The following is a 14,507-nucleotide window of genomic DNA, read 5'->3' as shown; positions in this document are numbered from 1 at the left end:
TGTTATTTAAGTTATATATTAAGTTAATTAAGTTATATATATTTAAGTTATATTGAAAGTGAAGAATTTTATTAATGAACAGCAGATTTCTACAGTATTTAATTAATTGAGTGATTACTAATGCTTCAGCTGGCTCCATAATTGTTTAAGTAGCCTATAATACATATTAGTGTATCTATACCTGTTAGACATTTTTCCCCCCCAAGTCTGTCTCTAATGTTTTTAAGTAATAAAGAATAGCATCCACGATTGGAACCGAGAATGTGTAAAACTAGCAATTTATCTCGGATTTCTAAGCATTAACTAGGCATTTACAACTTCATTTTAGGGACAGACTATTCGTACAAATATCAAAATCATTCCATCCACTTAGGGAACATCATACAAAAAACAAAACAACACAAAAACCAAATAAACTTCCAACAAAAAAAGCAGCACAGCACTGGCCAGTTCCAAACACTTTTCAATAGTACATATATTCCTCCGAAGGTCTCTTCCTTTCCTAAAACAAGAAAATACGTTGAAATACGCTATCCTTAATAGTTAAAGATATGGTTAAGAGAGCCGAATCTTTATCCATATTGAAAGCTCAGCCATGAAATTGTGTTACTTCCTTGTCTTTGAAATCAATTTACGACAAAAATACTCAAGCTGCTCACTCGGTTTCTGTCCTAATCTGAAGAAAACCCCCCAAAGAATAAGCCTGCATTACGGGGGAGACTTTTTATCTTCGTGTTTTATTTTAATTTAGAAGGAAAAACAAAAGTTTGCCGTTCCCGGGGTCTCTCCGGCTTCACAACGCGGGGTTAAAAACAGCTTTTCTCTCCCATCTGTAGTCCAAACAGCAAGAAACTTGCCCGAATGAAAGTCCACAGTCTCCTCTTCACTCTGCGAAGAAACTGGGGTGATTTTGCGGCACTCGTTTTACGAAAAATAAGAATTTATAACTCCGAAGAAACACAGACTCGGAGGAGGAAAAGCTCTTCCTGGCTAACAGTTAGGCGGGCTCTGCAAAGCACCAATCACAGATCACCGCTTCGCTATAAATTCAGGCATCGGGGTTACTGTAGCCCAATTACTTTCTTTTGATTAGGAAGAAGTCTCTGCAGCGATGTCGGAGACCGCTCCCGCCGCCGCTCCCGCCGTCGCGGCCCCCGCCGCCAAGGCCGCCGCCAAGAAGCCGAAGAAGGCGGCGAGCGGCTCCAAAGCCCGCAAGCCCGCGGGGCCCAGCGTCACCGAGCTGATCACCAAGGCCGTGTCCGCCTCCAAGGAGCGCAAGGGGCTCTCCCTCGCCGCGCTCAAGAAGGCGCTGGCCGCCGGCGGCTACGATGTGGAGAAGAACAACAGCCGCATCAAGCTGGGGCTCAAGAGCCTCGTCAGCAAGGGCACCCTGGTGCAGACCAAGGGCACCGGCGCCTCCGGCTCTTTCCGGCTCAGTAAGAAACCGGGAGAAGTCAAGGAAAAAGCTCCAAAGAAGAGAACTGCTGCAGCTAAGCCCAAGAAGCCGGCGGCCAAGAAGCCCGCCAGCGCCGCCAAGAAGCCCAAGAAAGCAGCGGCGGTGAAGAAGAGCCCCAAGAAGGCGAAGAAGCCGGCGGCAGCAGCGGCCAAGAAAGCGGCGAAGAGCCCCAAGAAGGCCACAAAAGCTGCCAAGCCCAAAAAAGCGGCGGCAGCAGCGAAGAGCCCGGCTAAGGCGAAGGCGGTGAAGCCCAAAGCAGCCAAACCTAAGGCGGCCAAGCCGAAAGCAGCAAAGGCAAAGAAGGCAGCGCCCAAGAAATGAAGTGTTGAAGTGGAAATACTTTTAAACCCAACGGCTCTTTTAAGAGCCACCCACTATTGTCCCCAAAAGGGCTGATACACTCCATCACTGAGCACCCTGCCTGCAGCAGAGCCGACTGTTCGCCACTATCCGTGCGGGACGTTCGTCTATGGAGTGGATGGGACGCTAAACTTCCGGCCGTGGCTTTACACTAAGACTTGGAAAAATAAAAGTTTACATTCCCTGCGAAAACGTTTCCTAAAGGCTGCCTTTTTTTTTTTTTTTTTTTTTTTTTTTTTTTTTTTTTTTTTTTTTGTAGCACCGCAAGTGGGTGTGTATCTGTTAAAGGGACTGCTTAAGGGCGGGTACCTTTCTGGGGCGCGGAGGTTCCTTTCGTTGCTCTAAATCAGCGCGGTTCTTTACAGCACGGATGCCACTGCCACACCTCGTAGTGACCGTAGCAGCGAACTGTCAGCACGACTCCTCCGCTTCCTTGGCAATGACCTTTCTGCGAGATTTGCCCGACCTACTTTGGCGAGGAGGCGATGGCCGGGGCGGGAGGGAGAAGGGTGGAAGGCGCCGTTCAGCGCTGCTCTCCCGCACCCTGCCGGGCGGCGGTGCCGAGCCCCGCGGGCGGCAGCGCAGAGGCGGAGCGGCCCCGGGCCCGCGCGCCACCGCGGGCTGCCTGCGCCGCCTCGGATTGGCTGATGGGAGAAGCCGCGGCCGCTGATTGGGCCGCTGAGAAATTTGGAAAAGCCCGCGCTGTAGGGGAAGGGGAGGGGGGAAAGAGTAGGACAAGAGAGAAATGAAGGGGGGCACGGAACTCTGCTCGCGCTGGCTCCGAGCCTACCCGTGCTCCCGGTCCCCCGCGTTCCGTGAGATCTCATCCCCTAAAAGCGTCTACCCCATCTGAGGGGTGTTCTCCCGTCCCCCAGCCCTGCACTCATATAGAAAACAATTCCGAAACATCTATACCCAAAGTGAATAGGGTCGATTATTTTTCCCTCCGCCCTTTAAAAATAATTGTTTTAATATTTTTCTTGACGCATGTTTTCTGGTTCTCATGTGAAATTCCTCATTTGGATGGAATAAATCATGAAGTCTTGTCTCGCATCTATATTGTAAAAAAGATTTGTTTCAATTTACTGAAACTTTTTTTAAACATTTATATTTGTAACTAGCAAGTGCATTTAATTACCTACAAGTTGCAGCTTGCGTACTTCACAATTACCATTGCAAGATTAAGTACTGATTAAATGGTTGTATAAAGTGTAAAAGCTCTTTTATAGAGTATGTGGGTGGCTCTTAAAAGAGCCTTTGGGGTTGAGAGTGACGGTCCGAGACGCCCTACTTGGAGCTGGTGTACTTGGTGACAGCCTTGGTGCCCTCGGACACGGCGTGCTTGGCCAGCTCGCCGGGCAGCAGCAGCCGCACGGCCGTCTGGATCTCCCGCGACGTGATGGTGGAGCGCTTGTTGTAGTGCGCCAGGCGCGACGCCTCGCCGGCGATGCGCTCGAAGATGTCGTTGACGAAGGAGTTCATGATGCCCATGGCCTTGGACGAGATGCCCGTGTCGGGGTGCACCTGCTTCAGCACCTTGTACACGTAGATGGAGTAGCTCTCCTTGCGGCTCTTCTTGCGCTTCTTGTCGCCTTTCTTCTGCGTCTTGGTCACCGCCTTCTTGGAGCCCTTCTTGGGCGCGGGAGCGGACTTGGCCGGCTCGGGCATTTTAGCAGCTCTTTTCCTCACAGAGAAAGCTGAGCACGTAAAATGGCCGCAGCGCCCGCCGTTTATAGAGACCCTGTATGCAAATATGGGGACTGAGCAGCGTGCAATGCGATTGGTCCTTACTGCAGAAGGCGTGTCCTTATCGCCGATTGGTCACAATACGATCCGTCAGCTCATTGGTTGTTTCAGCAGAGCTCGGTTCCAGCCAATCGCCGCGGGCCCATCCCGCCCAGGGAAGGGATAAAAGGGCCGGGCGGTTGCGTCACTATGATTGTTTCAATTTTCAGTTGCTTGTTCAGGCTCTGCTGTATCCAGAGATTCCAGCATGTCCGGCCGTGGGAAGCAGGGAGGCAAAGTCCGAGCTAAGGCCAAGTCGCGCTCGTCGCGGGCCGGGCTGCAGTTCCCCGTGGGCCGCGTTCATCGCCTTCTCCGTAAAGGTAACTACGCGGAGCGGGTGGGTGCCGGAGCTCCCGTCTACATGGCGGCCGTGCTGGAGTACCTGACGGCCGAGATCCTGGAGCTGGCGGGCAACGCGGCCCGCGACAACAAGAAGACGCGCATCATCCCCCGCCACCTGCAGCTCGCCATCCGCAACGACGAGGAGCTCAACAAGCTGCTGGGCAAGGTGACGATCGCGCAGGGCGGCGTGCTGCCCAACATCCAGGCCGTGCTGCTGCCCAAGAAGACCGAGAGTCACAAAGCTAAAAGCAAATAAACTCGGCGGGTCAAGCTACTCGAGACTCCTGCGACGTGACATTTTAAACCAAAGGCTCTTTTCAGAGCCACCCACCTAATCAGAAAAGAGTTGTGTTGCTTTTTTTAACTGACGTGCTCTGGTGCTGAATTTTCAATAATGCTAAGTTTACCTCGAACTCGCGTTGCAGTATTTTAAGACTTGGTTTCTGCTGAACAGGCAGGGTGTTTTTGCTTTCTAACACTTGTTTTTAAATGAATATTTGTGAAGTGATTGTTTCATTTTTTCATTTAAGCACTCCGTAAAGAGCTTGTTTTCAGGATGCTGCTCACCTTCCATGGTTCCCCTGCTTGCTTAGGGTGTAGGATACGGGATGGTTGCTAAAGCACAGATGGAAGTGGCAAAAGCTATGCAGCGTGAAGATAAATTGGAGACTATCCTAAACAGCAGATGTAGCTACATCTGACGACAGAGAAAGGATTTCTTCTTTCCCTTAAAAGCCCTTTATTCTTTAAAATATGTCAAGTTCTCTATACGTTAAATCTATGTCTAAACACAATGAGGAATGTCTTACGAAAAGTTACATCAAATATACATCTTACTCACCTGCACTCAAAAGCAACAGTGTGGCGCTTTTCAGGAACACCTTGTAGTGGTAATATGTTTCCATTTTAAGTGTTGTTTTCGAGCTTTCTTTTCTAAAATTCTCTCACTGTTCATTGCTACTCCATTTGTTACATCAATTTTCTGTATTGTTGGTAGATATATTACAGAACACCACAACCTTAAATCTCTCCATAGTCATTACTATAAATTAGGATAAACACTGTCTGGCTAATTCCTCTTCTTAGGATATTCCCAGAAGCTTCACCCGGTGGTCTGTAGCACATTGCATTGAGGTGATTTGTCTCATCTTTGTTGCACTTCTGTTTTTCCTTCCCCTGGAGAGAAGGAGTGCTCTGGCCTTGAGGGAAGGCAATAATCCCACTGTGCCTCCTTGCCATCCCCAGGCTGCAGCTGAGAGGCTTTTTAGGCAGCATTGTGCCATGGTCAAAGCAGGTCATCAAGTATTATATGTGGAAAGAAAGATGAGGAAGAGACCTGCTAGAACACCAGACCAATTTTTTATAGTGGTATCTGTATCTAAAGGTTTTGTTTATATGTGGACACTTGTAGTGGTTTTTTAATGTTCTTTTGTTGATCATAATTTGCTGCAGCTAAATATCTCCTGGCCTGTACTCTTCTCTTCTTTAAAATTGCAATGGTAATTAAAAATTTATTTTAAAGTGTATGAGCCTTCTACGTTTTCCAGAAGAGATTTCTACATGAGTGTTTTTCAGAAAGCTTCAATCTCATAAAGGTTTGGGTTGGAAGGCTAAAATTAAAGATCATCTCATCCAAAACCCCTGCTTGAGAGCAGTGTCACCTTTCACCAGCCCAGACTGCTCAAAGCCCCATCCTGCCTGACCCTAAGGATTTAGATCCTCTAGGGATGGGGCATCCACATTTTTACCAAACAGCCTTCTTCAGTGTCCCACAAGTCTCCTTGCAAAATATTCCTTAATAATGTTCAATCTAAAAGTAGCCTCTTTCAGTTTAAAATAATTCTCCTTCCTCCTGTCCCTACAGGCCTGAAAAAAAAAGCCTTTCTGTATTGAAAGGCTGCTACAGGGTTTCATCCAAACATGTTTTTCCCCTGGCCAAGCAACCACATCTCTCTGAGCCTTCCTTCATGGGAGAAATGACCTCACCCTCTGATAATATTTGTGGCCCTCTCTAGCCCTGCTCTGGCAGGTTCATGTCTTATGCCACAAGATCACAGAGCTGCATGCAGCTCTCTGGGTGGGGTCTCAGTTTCTGCTCTTTCCTTGACCTTCAGTTCAGGCTGCTTTTGATGCAGCCAGGATTGGCTTTCTGGGCCACAAGTGTGTATCTGTACATCAAAGCACTGGAATTCCAGAGAAAGGCTGAGGTGTAGGGGTGTCTAAGCAGGATTTCCTATCTCTGCAGACACACTTCTGTATGTGGAGATCAGAGTTGGTATCACAAGAGGGAGCCTCCTCTTCCTCTGAATGTGCAGCTAAATCCAGTATATCCCTCCAAATTCTTCCTGTTATCTGACAAGGAATTCAATATTTAATTCAGAAATTAATTCCAAATACTACAGTCATTTGTCTTCTCACCTCAGTACCTGGAGTTTCATCCTCTGTGATACTTTGATCCACTCATTACCACTGCCTAGATTTGCCTTTGCCAGTAGTGATTTCACCAATTGCTAACCCAGTGTTGCCATCAGCAGTGATGAGTTCTCAACCATAAAAATCTGGTAAATCAGATGGATCATATGGTGGGAGTGCTGGAAACACTCCTGGTGTTAAATGCAGCTTTCAAGCAAATTCCAGTGGGTGAAGGAATGCAGCTAAGCAAGTTTAAATGAATAAACTTACCTCATTTGCACATGCAGCTAGCAGTAGGAAAGAGGAAATCCATATCACATGGTACCTTAGCTGTGTCATTGGGTTGCAATGCACCTTCACATTCTAAAGAATTTGTGAAGAAAAAAAAAACAATCAAAACAAACACGCAATCGAGGTCCCTCCAATGATACAGATCACAGTTATGATTGGACATAACTCAGTAAATCCAATCTACATATCAAAAGACCTAAAACTGCATAGTTAAGAATTTAAAGAGCTTTTCCATCTCTATTCATCTGTATAGCTTGCAATTCTAGGAAAAATGTACCTATTAAGAAGCTCTTACATACTTTAGTTTGCATATCATTACACCTATTATGACAGTTGTAGCAGATACAGATATGGATTTAAATTAACACTTAAGGTCTCAAAAAAATTATGAGCAGCTTTGAAGTTGGTTAAAATACACTGATGAATGGGTTTTTTACTACTAATTCACCCTCTTGTACAGTCGTGGCCTTACTGTAAGAAAAAAAAGCAATTCACTCATTATAGTTTAGTGAGGAACTAGTGCAACTGGCCTAATTAATGCACACTATAAAAACTACATAATCCAATTTTTTTAACAGAGCTGAGTTTTGCATATATTTTTTTCTTATTTAACCCCTAGTACAGTGTGCACAAATTCATGAGGGAAATGTAGTATTTAGTATATATAACATGCTGATCAGATATTAAACTTTGATTTTAAAAAATATATCTCAAATTAACAGTAGAAACAACTTTATTAGGGCCTATATTCAGGAGCAAATTTTTCTTTTTTTTTAATTTCATTTTTTTTCCCAAATAAAATCTCTGATTCATAAAAGAACTGAATATATCCCTAACAGACACACCTGGGAAATGTGTCCATGTGCCCTCTCAGCAGTACATAGTCAAGGCAGCCATCTAGAAGGAATTATATTAACTTATATCCAATGTACTACACTTACTGGAGAAAGGGATTTGCAACTGCTTCAATTACTTTAAGCTACTGGTCTCAGCCTCTCCATCACCCATCTGGCAGAGATGGAAGGGGATTTTCCAGTGGTCATACTGTTGGAAGGAAAAGTTTTATCGGGATCCTCACTCTGCATTTAGGAAACCTTAGGAATAAATTATTATTTTGACATACCATACCAAAAGATTTTGCATAATTTCTTTTGGCTTTCTTAAGTAATCAGAACGTTATTCATAACTGCCTCAGGAAACATAGCTAGACACAGATTTTCAGATATAAAGAGCAAAACAGACTTTGTGGAGCCGAATGGGAATTTAAGAAAGCAGCCTGGCAGGCCCAGTAGTGACAAATCTTCCAGTTCGTCTATAAACAGTCTTAGTTTAGTCAAAACTACAAACCTAATCTAAATAAAGCCACATTTTCCTCCTTGTACTGTATATATGTGAAATTATTGAACTTTTGAAAGAAAAATTAATTCAGAGTGATACTGATAACAAGATTTGTATCCTTTTGGTACCAATAACTGAATGCATTTCTCCTTTAATTTAGGGACTATTTTATTTCCAATAATATTTTGTAGATGTTGCTGAGGTACTCTGCATTATATTAAGGAATAAATTTAAATAAATACCTGCACAAATTCTAAAGGATAAAAGAATATTATGGCATTAGGCACATTTAAAGAACATAACATACTAATATAATAAAATAAGAATTGGCGAGCACCAATTATTCTGTGCAAGTAATATTTCAAATCTTAACAGATTTAATTTAGAAATACAGTCTCATAACTCTGTATTTATTCATTCACTTCAGAAATACAGTCCAACATACTGTAAGCAGCATGTATGACATGTTTTTCGAAAAAGTTGTGGAACACACGGAGAAAATATTTATGCTTTCCTCATTGGAATAAAAAAAAACAAAAAAGTGTTCATTGTTCGGATGTCATACAGAGAGTTGCTTGCGATATCCGTAGTGATTTTTTTCGCTGGCTGGATCTCGTGTAGGGCAGCGGGCGCTTCTTCCCGAGGCCCGGCCGAAGAGAAGGTCCCTTCCTCTCCCTCAAACAGCCCTGACTCCCATCAGAGACTCTCCGGTCCGAACAGGGAAGCGCGGAGCGCTCAGCACCGCACGGAGGAGGCAGCGGCTGTGGGAGTGCCCGGGTAGACAAAGGAAACGCGGAGCCGGAGCGAACAAAGACGGCGCTGCCCGGGAAAGGCTCCTCCGTGCGGCTCCGGCGAGCGGAAGGTGCCGGAGCGGCGGGGAGGGGCGGCAGCGCCAGAGAGGCCCCGCATTGGTCGGATTTTGCCGCAGACCTGCGGGGAGGGACGAGGAAGGGGCGCAGCAGCCCGAAACCGGGGCCGGGGGTCGCAGGTCCCGCTCTTCCTACTGACGGAGACCGAGATGTCATTAAACTGTCTCCAGCGCCCAGGGCAACGGAGAGGGACAGGAAAGAGTAAAAGGGACGCAAGGGCTGACAGCGGGCAGGGTAGAACGAGGTGCTAGAAATGCCAAGATTTTAGGTTCAATCCCGGTATGAGGACACTACTTAGAAGTCGGGCTCTATGATCCTTCTGGGACCCTTTCCTTTTCCCAGAATACACTGTGATGTCATGGAAGCGAGAGGCCCAGAACCGCTCGGGAGAGGCGGGGCCGCGGGGACAAGGCCGGGAAAGCGCCTGGGCCGCGTAACCAGGGAAACCCGCGGGGAACAGCGCAGGAAGGGGAGGAGGGAGGGGCGGGCGGGGAATGGGCACGGGACCCCGCCTTCCTCTGCAGTCCTCAACCAGGTCGGACCGACTGCAATATAGACAAGCGCGGGATTGTTCCCATCGCGTTGATCTGTGTGTTAGCAGTCGTGAGCCATGTCTGGTCGGGGCAAGGGCGGCAAGGGGCTCGGCAAGGGCGGTGCCAAGCGCCACCGCAAGGTGCTGCGCGACAACATCCAGGGCATCACCAAGCCGGCCATCCGCCGCCTGGCTCGGCGCGGCGGCGTCAAGCGCATCTCGGGGCTCATCTACGAGGAGACGCGCGGCGTGCTCAAGGTGTTCCTGGAGAACGTGATCCGCGACGCCGTCACCTACACGGAGCACGCCAAGAGGAAGACGGTCACGGCCATGGACGTGGTCTACGCCCTCAAGCGCCAGGGTCGCACTCTGTACGGCTTCGGCGGCTAAACTCGGTTCTCGCAGCTACAGTTTAGCGTTCTTTCAACCCAAAGGCTCTTTTCAGAGCCACCCACAAATTTCATAAAAAGAGCTTTTAATCGCTATTTAATGTGAGTTTTTCTGTATATGTGTCGCATTGAAGTAGGCGGAAAGATCCTTATTTTTACACGGGGAACGAAGCCAGGGTAGCGACAGTAGCGCTTTATTAGAGGGGTCATAGTGTTATATGGAAACAGGCGCTGCGACTTGGCCGTCCTTTACTCCCCCAGTCTACATGGAGCATCCGCTCTCAACCCAGACCCTCTTTCGAAACGGCAGCGGAACGAACACACGGGAGAGAAAAAAGCGAGGGAGAGAGGGGGAATGAGTCGCGGGTGACCGCACTTGCCGTAGCCGCTCTCGCAGCACCGCCACAGCCGGGAAGGGGAAGGAAGCTCCCGAAATGGCGGCCCTGTTCACACTGCCGTTCGGTGGGCGGGACAGAGCGGGAAGAAGGAGCAGCGAAGAGCACCCGGTAGCGCCCTAGAGACTGCACACCAAACACGCTGCGATCCCCGTAGGGCTCTAAAGCCCTCCCTGCCGCCCGGCCCCGTCCAGCGCCTCACGCTGCCTGTTCTCCAGGCACCGCTCTCGCCTACACTCACCACTGGCCATTGCGCCCTCCCAGCGCCCGCAGCTTTAGACCGGGAATCTCAGAATGACCGACACACATACGGGGCAGGGTGCAAAGAGAGGGTAAATCCTATATCCCGCCACTTATCCCAGGATGGGCACTGAAAAGGGTTTACACGGACTGCCTAAGCCTGCCCCGCAACACAGCGATAACAGCTCTCTCCGGTGGCTTTGTGGTGGCTCTTAAAAGAGCCTTTCGGTTTAAGTGGGAGGGCAGGAGACTTATGCGCGCTCTCCGCGGATGCGGCGGGCCAGCTGGATGTCCTTGGGCATGATGGTGACGCGCTTGGCGTGGATGGCGCACAGGTTGGTGTCCTCGAAGAGCCCCACCAGGTAGGCCTCGCTGGCCTCCTGCAGCGCCATGACGGCCGAGCTCTGGAAGCGCAGGTCGGTCTTGAAGTCCTGCGCGATCTCGCGCACCAGGCGCTGGAAGGGCAGCTTGCGGATCAGCAGCTCCGTGGACTTCTGGTAGCGCCGGATCTCGCGCAGCGCCACCGTGCCGGGCCGGTAGCGGTGCGGCTTCTTGACGCCGCCCGTGGCGGGCGCGCTCTTGCGGGCAGCCTTGGTGGCCAGCTGCTTGCGGGGCGCCTTCCCGCCCGTCGATTTACGCGCTGTCTGCTTCGTACGCGCCATCAGGACACCGCCTGGTAATGAGAAACGATCAACCAGTCACTGATTTCGAGCGCTTTACCCAGCTCCTTTTATATCCGAGCGCTGCCCTTTGATTGGCTGAGGGAAACGTCTGCTCTCGGGGAAGGTTTGAAAATCCCGCGTTAACCCCTTCTTGTGCTGAGATCTGCTCTTTAACACCTTGCCTGAAGCAGCCTTATCTCTTGGTCTTGCCCTTATTCTGGGCTGGCATTTCTTATTTTTTAGTCACTTGCCTTGTTAAGTTGATTACTCTGCTATTTAAAGTGGGTAAAGGTAGAATATTGTCTTCAAAGAATTATTGATAAGATTACGTTTTTCTTATCATGTTCACTTATTGGCACTCTACATAAAATGGTCGCTTATATTTTGTAATTATAAGTTTTCACGGAAGCAGAAACCGAGGAATCCGATGCTTTGTAAGAGACGCAAAAATAAAACCCGATTGGTGTGTATTTTTTGTTTTGATTGCGTTTTTTTGTTTTTTGGGTTTTTTTTTTTTTTTACTTCATAGGCGTTCTGTTTGTTTGTCGTGAGGTTTTGAGAGATTGTCATTTTATTCATTTAAGGCATTTTAAGTAATTGCATTGCTTAAAATGCAAAGCCGCGAGTGCAATTCGGAACCAGCTTCATGAAAGTGCAATTTTAGAAATAGGCAGAATACAAGTAAAACACTGCAGGCATTGATGCTTTATCAATTCCGAAACAACCCCAGATTTGTTTGGAAGGACGGGCTCGGGGCGCCTTCAGTTGTTAGCCAATCAAATTCTCCGCTTCATTGGCCAATCAGCAGCGAGGAGGCGGGGCCGCCGTGCACCATAAATGTCGGCTCGATGAGGCGTTTTTGGTCTATTTTATTTCGGGTGGTTTGTGGGTTGTGCTGATGGCGCGCACGAAGCAGACAGCGCGTAAATCGACGGGCGGGAAGGCGCCCCGCAAGCAGCTGGCCACCAAGGCTGCCCGCAAGAGCGCGCCCGCCACGGGCGGCGTCAAGAAGCCGCACCGCTACCGGCCCGGCACGGTGGCGCTGCGCGAGATCCGGCGCTACCAGAAGTCCACGGAGCTGCTTATCCGCAAGCTGCCCTTCCAGCGCCTGGTGCGCGAGATCGCGCAGGACTTCAAGACCGACCTGCGCTTCCAGAGCTCGGCCGTCATGGCGCTGCAGGAGGCCAGCGAGGCCTACCTGGTGGGGCTCTTCGAGGACACCAACCTGTGCGCCATCCACGCCAAGCGCGTCACCATCATGCCCAAGGACATCCAGCTGGCCCGCCGCATCCGCGGAGAGCGCGCATAAGTCTTCTGCCCTCCCACTTAAACCGAAAGGCTCTTTTAAGAGCCACCACAAAGCCACCGGAGAGAGCTGTTATCGCTGTGTTGCGGGGCAGGCTCAGATAGTCCCTTTTCAGTGCCCATCCTGGGATAAGTGGCGGGATATAGGATTTACCCTCTCTTTGCGCCCTGCCCCGTATGTGTGTCGGTCATTCTGAGATTCCCGGTCTAAAGCTGCGGGCGCAGGGAGGGCGCAATGGCCAGTGGTGAGTGTAGGCGAGAGCGGTGCCTGGAGAACAGGCAGCGTGAGGCGCTGGACGGGGCCGGGCGGCAGGGAGGGCTTTAGAGCCCTACGGGGATCGCAGCGTGTTTGGTGTGCAGTCTCTAGGGCGCTACCGGGTGCTCTTCGCTGCTCCTTCTTCCCGCTCTGTCCCGCCCACCGAATGGCAGTGTGAACAGGGCCGCCATTTCGGGAGCTTCCTTCCCCTTCCCGGCTGTGGCGGTGCTGCGAGAGCGGCTACGGCAAGTGCGGTCACCCGCGACTCATTCCCCCTCCCTCCCTCGCTTTTTTCTCTCCCGTGTGTTCGTTCCGCTGCCGTTTCGAAAGAGGGTCTGGGTTGAGAGCGGATGCTCCATGTAGACTGGGGGAGTAAAGGACGGCCAAGTCGCAGCGCCTGTTTCCATATAACACTATGACCCCTCTAATAAAGCGCTAACGTCGCTACCCTGGCTTCGTTCCCCGTGTAAAAATAAGGATCTTTCCGCCTACTTCAATGCGACACATATACAGAAAAACTCACATTAAATAGCGATTAAAAGCTCTTTTTATGAAATTTGTGGGTGGCTCTGAAAAGAGCCTTTGTGTTGGAAGAACGGTAAACTGTAGCTGCGAGAACCTAGTTTAGCCGCCGAAGCCGTACAGAGTGCGACCCTGGCGCTTGAGGGCGTAGACCACGTCCATGGCCGTGACAGTCTTCCTCTTGGCGTGCTCCGTGTAGGTGACGGCGTCGCGGATCACGTTCTCCAGGAACACTTTGAGCACGCCGCGCGTCTCCTCGTAGATGAGCCCCGAGATGCGCTTGACGCCGCCGCGCCGAGCCAGGCGGCGGATGGCCGGCTTGGTGATGCCCTGGATGTTGTCGCGCAGCACCTTGCGATGGCGCTTGGCACCGCCCTTGCCAAGCCCCTTGCCGCCCTTGCCCCGACCAGACATAGCTCACGGTTACTCACACACAGATCAGTGCAGTGCAAACGACCCCGCGCTTGTCTATATTGCAGTGGGTCCGACCTGGTTGAGGACTGCAGGGGCCGGGCCGGGGCGGGCTCTGTGCGCGCCCTCCCCCCGCGCGCCTTTGGCGCCATCGCTCCCGCCGGGGCCGCGCGCGGCGGGCTCGGTTCAGCCCCGCCCCCGGGAGTCCGAACCGGGCCGGGCTGCGGATCCGCCCGGGGCCCCCCGTGCCCGGTTCCCGGCCCCGCGGGGCTCTCGGTACCGACATGGAGCGACAGGAGCCCCGGCGGGCGCGGGGCTGCAGCAAAACCCGGCCCATGGCGGCGGCGGGACGGCAGAGCCGAGTTCCTCCCGCGCTGCGCCGCCGTCAATCTGCGCCCCAACAAAGGGCCCGGTAAATGCTCCCTTCCTTACCGATCACTAGCAAACGGGACTATAGCCCTGCGATTTTTTTTCTATTTTTCATCTTTAGGGAGATAATATTTATTTTTTTTTCCCCAAGGAAAGCCTAACGTTCTCCAAGTCTCTAACTTAACGATCACGTGGCTTTGTTGTTATGGGACTGACGTGCTAATGAATGTCTTTTAATCACGCACCCATTAATAAAATCTGCATTATGTCTGTGCTTTTAAAGTTGTTACAAGCCTTTGATAATTTTCTTGGTCATATCTTTAATGATATATGAAAAAGCATTGCTTTCCCCATTTTTTTCTTCACATTATATTAGTCTTTGAACATAAAAAGTGGTCTGGAGACCTTTGTGCTCTTTGAGTCCATTCTGCTGCAGTGAATCCCGGAAGCCTTCATGCTTTGCATGCACATATCTACTTCTACTTTTTCTGAATTATTATTTAAATTTGCCATAAATATATATTTGGGCTATTTTTTTTTATTTTGGAAGGATTATCAAATAAATTCTATATC

At 49.8% G+C, this 14,507-nt stretch overlaps 6 protein-coding genes and 1 pseudogene across 7 annotated transcripts; 4 read left to right on the top strand and 3 right to left on the bottom strand.

Moving 5' to 3' along the window:
- Positions 1 to 1,068: 1,068 nt before the first annotated feature.
- LOC306801129 (histone H1.01 pseudogene) lies at positions 1,069 to 2,008 on the top strand (annotated as a pseudogene). Its single transcript has one exon. The product of its transcript is annotated as a histone H1.01 pseudogene (transcript).
- Positions 2,009 to 3,051: 1,043 nt separating this feature from the next.
- Positions 3,052 to 3,525, bottom strand: LOC306800891 (histone H2B 1/2/3/4/6). The gene has a single exon (XM_079303338.1). The coding sequence runs from the start codon at positions 3,482 to 3,484 to the stop codon at positions 3,104 to 3,106; it is 381 nt and encodes a 126-aa protein (XP_079159464.1). The 5' UTR covers positions 3,485 to 3,525; the 3' UTR covers positions 3,052 to 3,103.
- Positions 3,526 to 3,730: 205 nt separating this feature from the next.
- Positions 3,731 to 4,270, top strand: LOC306800890 (histone H2A.J). The gene has a single exon (XM_079303337.1). It carries the CDS (start codon positions 3,810 to 3,812, stop codon positions 4,197 to 4,199), a length of 390 nt encoding a protein of 129 aa, XP_079159463.1. The 5' UTR covers positions 3,731 to 3,809; the 3' UTR covers positions 4,200 to 4,270.
- Positions 4,271 to 9,452: 5,182 nt separating this feature from the next.
- Positions 9,453 to 9,864, top strand: LOC306801386 (histone H4). Its single transcript, XM_079304458.1, has one exon. The coding sequence runs from the start codon at positions 9,464 to 9,466 to the stop codon at positions 9,773 to 9,775; it is 312 nt and encodes a 103-aa protein (XP_079160584.1). The 5' UTR covers positions 9,453 to 9,463; the 3' UTR covers positions 9,776 to 9,864.
- Positions 9,865 to 10,564: 700 nt separating this feature from the next.
- On the bottom strand, positions 10,565 to 11,078 carry LOC306801063 (histone H3.2). The gene has a single exon (XM_079303727.1). The coding sequence runs from the start codon at positions 11,069 to 11,071 to the stop codon at positions 10,661 to 10,663; it is 411 nt and encodes a 136-aa protein (XP_079159853.1). The 5' UTR covers positions 11,072 to 11,078; the 3' UTR covers positions 10,565 to 10,660.
- An 876-nt stretch (positions 11,079 to 11,954) lies between these two features.
- On the top strand, positions 11,955 to 12,396 carry LOC306800827 (histone H3.2). The gene has a single exon (XM_079303206.1). It carries the CDS (start codon positions 11,970 to 11,972, stop codon positions 12,378 to 12,380), a length of 411 nt encoding a protein of 136 aa, XP_079159332.1. The 5' UTR covers positions 11,955 to 11,969; the 3' UTR covers positions 12,381 to 12,396.
- Positions 12,397 to 13,197: 801 nt separating this feature from the next.
- On the bottom strand, positions 13,198 to 13,568 carry LOC306801685 (histone H4; the record flags this gene model as incomplete). Its single annotated transcript, XM_079304946.1, has 1 exon — positions 13,198 to 13,568. One exon carries the CDS (start codon positions 13,566 to 13,568, stop codon positions 13,257 to 13,259), a length of 312 nt encoding a protein of 103 aa, XP_079161072.1. The 3' UTR covers positions 13,198 to 13,256.
- Positions 13,569 to 14,507: the final 939 nt, after the last annotated feature.

The sequence above is a fragment of the Erithacus rubecula genome, assembly GCF_903797595.1.
Source record: "Erithacus rubecula genome assembly, chromosome: 4".
NCBI classification, from domain to species: domain Eukaryota; kingdom Metazoa; phylum Chordata; class Aves; order Passeriformes; family Muscicapidae; genus Erithacus; species Erithacus rubecula.
Note: the sequence above shows the minus strand (reverse complement) of the source record. Positions and strands in the feature narration are given on the sequence as shown.